At 58.1% G+C, this 3,602-nt stretch overlaps 2 protein-coding genes across 2 annotated transcripts in view; one reads left to right on the forward strand and one right to left on the reverse strand.

Annotated features, from left to right (window-relative positions):
- The window catches only part of EMH_0026420 (uncharacterized protein), a gene marked incomplete at both ends in the record, with an annotated part of 1,947 nt that extends 1,870 nt beyond the window's left edge, over positions 1-77 (reverse strand). Inside the window, one exon of the mRNA XM_013502609.1 lies at positions 1-77. Within this exon, the coding sequence (XP_013358063.1) occupies positions 1-77 (77 nt within the window).
- Positions 78-1,087: 1,010 nt separating this feature from the next.
- Positions 1,088-3,602, forward strand: part of EMH_0026430 (uncharacterized protein) — a gene marked incomplete at both ends in the record, with an annotated part of 3,019 nt that continues 504 nt past the window's right edge. The window contains one exon of the mRNA XM_013502610.1: positions 1,088-3,600. Coding sequence (XP_013358064.1) covers positions 1,088-3,600 — 2,513 coding nt within the window. The remainder of the gene's footprint in view (positions 3,601-3,602) is intronic.

The raw sequence follows: 3,602 nt of genomic DNA on the forward strand, positions 1-3,602 counted from the left end.
CTGTTGCTGCTGCTGCTGTTGCTGTTGCTGCTGTTGCTGTTGCTGTTGCTGCTGCTGTTGCAGTTGTTGGCACTCATGGAAGGGACTGGTAGATCGTGTTTAAACCACAAAATGACTGCTGCTGTTCCTGCTGCTGCTGCTGCTGCTGCTGCTGCTGCTGCTGCTGCTGCTGCAGCACCAGCAACACTCCTATGGCCTGGTGAGGGCCCCCACAAGATATATCCGCAGCAGCAGGAGCAGCAGCAGCAAATAGCTGTTCTGCTGTTCTACTGTATTCAAATATTCAAGCGAAGCAACAAATAACAATTCCGTGTTCAACTTCTGCTGCTACGCAGCTTCTTGCTGCTGCAGCAGCAGCAGCAGCAGCTGCTGCTGCAGCAACTGCAGCAGCATGCAGCCCCCAGGTGAGAGAACAACCGGCAGCAAAATGCGCTGCATTTATTACTTTAATTATTTTTAATAATATTATTTAGTGTATTGATTTCGTCCTGAAGAGATCGCAGCAGCAGCTGCAGCAGCAGCAGCAGCTGCAGCAGCAGCTGCAGCAGCCCTTGTTGTCTGGTGGCAGCAACCGTGTCTTGTCTGCTGCAGTCCCCCAGCAGCAACAGCAGCAGCAGCAGCAGCAGCAGCACAACGACTTGCTGTAATTGCATGTGTGAGCTAGGCTGTTGCTGCAGCACCAGCGGCAGCGGTAGAGCAGCAGCAGCAGCAGCAGCAGCAACACCAGCAGCAGCAGCAGCAACAGCAGCAGCAGCAGAATTATTAAACCCCAGGCAGTTTCGGCTGTCTCTCTAAGCGCAGATGAAAGAAACCTCCATATTTCTGCTGCTGCATGCTACACACGTGGTGCTGGAGCAGCAGCAGCAGCAGCAGCAACAGCAGCAGCAGCAGCAGCAGCAGCAGCAAGATATCCTGCTGCTGAACATACCCTGGGCCCCTGACTTACCTCTCCTCAGCTAGCCAGCTAGCGGTGCTGCTGCTGCTATTTCTGCTGCTACTCTTGACGGAGCACCGGGCAGCAGCAACAGCAGCAGCAGCAACAGCAGCAGCAACAGCAGCAGCAGCAGCAGCAGCAGCAACCGCAGGAATGTCTGAAGCGGATTTAGAGAGAGAGCTGCTGCTGCGGCAGCAACGCATGCAGGAGCGTCGCTTAGCACAGGAGCGGCTGCAGCAGCAGCAGCAACAGCTGCAGCAGCAGCAGCAGCAACTGCAGCAGCAACAGCAGCAACTGCAGCAGCAACAGCAGCAGCTTCTCATTGAAGAAGCAGACCTTGTGCGTAACAGCCCCCAGTCTGCCTCTCGTTTTGCTGCTGATAAAGAGCAGCAGCAGCAGCAGCACTTGTTGCTGCAGCAGCTGCAACTGCAGGAACAGCAGCAGCAGCAGCAGCAGCAGCAGCACACGTTCCAGCTGCAGCAGCAGCTGCAACTGCAGCAGCAGCAGCAGCAGCAGCAGCGAAATGACAAGCTGTTGCGGTCGAGCTGTAGTGACAGCGATGCAAACATATCAGCAGCAGCAGCAGCAGCAGCGCATGCAGCTGCTGCTGTTGCTGCCCGCTTCTCCCATACAGAGAGGCTCTGCTGCCGCAGCAACAGCAACAGCAGCAGCAGCAGCAGCAACAGCGGTAGCGGCAGCTATAGACAACCGAGTTCAAGCGGCAATTCACCGGTTGCAGCAGCAGCAGCAGCAGCAGCTGCTGCTGCTGCTGCTGCTGTACAGGCAGTAGAAGTGCCCCGCCGCGTTCACTGCAGCAGCAGCAGCAGCAGCAGCAGGCCCCCACCCCCTCGGCAACTTACTCTGCCGCAGCAGCAGCAGCTGCAGCAGCAGCTCCTGCTCCAACAGCAACAGCAGCAACAGCAGCAGCAGCAGCAACAGCTGCAGCAGCAGCAGCAGCAGCAGCAGCGGCAGCTTGTGTCTTGCTGCTGGCGCGACCTTCCTATTGAGCGGCAGCCGAACTTCCCTCCCTCCTCTCTGCCTAGCTTTGCTGCTGCTGCTGCTGCTGCTGCTGCTGCGGATGAAGCACCAGCAGCAGGAAACGTTTCACGGCGCAGCACCTCATCAGCAGCAGCAGCAGCAACAGCAGCAGCAGCAGCAGCAGCAGCAGCAGATGACCAGAAGCAGCAGTTCAAGCTGCCGCCTCTATCGCGGGGTTTACAGTCTATGTCAGCAGCAGCAAGCATCGATGCAGCAGCAGCAGCAGCAGCAACAGCAGCAACAGCAACAGCAGCAGCAGCAGCAGCAGCAGGAAGACAGTTCATGTATGAGAGTGATTCTTCTGTGCTGCCGTCGTCAGCAGCAACGCCAGTCTCGGCAAGGCAAGCAGCAGCAGCAGCAGCAGCAGCAGCAACAGCAGCAGAAGCAGCAGAAGCAGCAGCAGATGCATACGTTGCTGCAGCAGAGGCTGCTGCACTCTCAGCCTCAGATGCTGTTGATGCTGCTGCTGCTGCAGCGCGTGGCCAGCAACAGCAGCAGCAACAGCAGCAGCAGCAGCAGCAGCAGCAGATAATGCAGCAGCTGGATCGCCGCCATGCAGCTCTTTCTCAGCTGCAGCAGCAGCAGCAGCAGCAGCAAATGCTGCAACATGATGCGGGTGTTTACATGGATGCAGCAGCAGCAGCAGCAGCAGCAACTGCAGCAACACCAGCACCAGCAGCAGCAGCAGCAGCAGCAGCAGCAATCGCCAACAGCAGCAAGGAGGAGCGCAGCAACTGCCGCTTCGATAGCCCTTCCAACGCAGGTCCGCATGCAGCAGCAGCAGCAGCAGCAGCAGCTGCTGCTGCTGCTGCTTCGCGTACACAACCGCTGAAGCCTGTAGTCCAGCAGCAAGTCGCCAGCAGCAGCAGCAGCAGCAGCAACAGCAGCAGCAGCAGCAACAGCAGCAGCAGCAGCAGCAGCAGGCCGCATGCACAGTTGAATATATCTTCAGATCTATCATTTATTTCAGCAGCAGGAGATACTGCCTCAGCCTGCAGCAGCAGCAGAACTGCTGCTGCGTTGTGGGGTATGCATAGCAGCAGCAGCAGCAGCAGCAGCAGCAGCAAGGCATTTGACTACACTGCCCTGCGCAGCAGCATCCGCAACATTCGCGACAGCTTCACGCTGCTGCCTGCAGCAGCAGCAGCAGCAGCAGCAGCAGCAGTAAGAACCCCATCAGCTGCAGCAGAATCAGCCACAAGCGGCACCAGCAGCAGCAGCAGCAGCAGCAGCAACAGCAGCAGCAGCAGCAGCAGCAAGCAGCAGATGAAGCCTCAGATAGATTCTGTTGCTTCCACTACATGCGGCTGGAGCAGCAGCAGAAGCCTCTCTACGCAGGGTACTGCTGCGGGGCCAGCTACTCTTGCTGCTGCTGCTGCTGCTGCTACTGGTGCTGCTGCTGCTGCTGCTGGCAGCAGCAACAGCAGCAGCTGCAGCAGCAGGGGCTTCACTCCCGTGCTGTCTGTCTCTCCCTCCGGCAGCTTCATACAGTCTTCTCCTCAGCCCCTTCTGCGTGGGCTGGGGCAGCAGCAAGAACCAGCAGCAGCAGCAGCAGCAACAGCAGCAGCAGCAGCAGCAACTGCAGCAACAGCACCTGCAACTGCAACAACAGCAGCAGCAACTACAGCAG

Source organism: Eimeria mitis, genomic scaffold (genome assembly GCF_000499745.2).
Source record: "Eimeria mitis Houghton genomic scaffold, Emh_scaff971, whole genome shotgun sequence".
NCBI lineage: Eukaryota > Apicomplexa > Conoidasida > Eucoccidiorida > Eimeriidae > Eimeria > Eimeria mitis.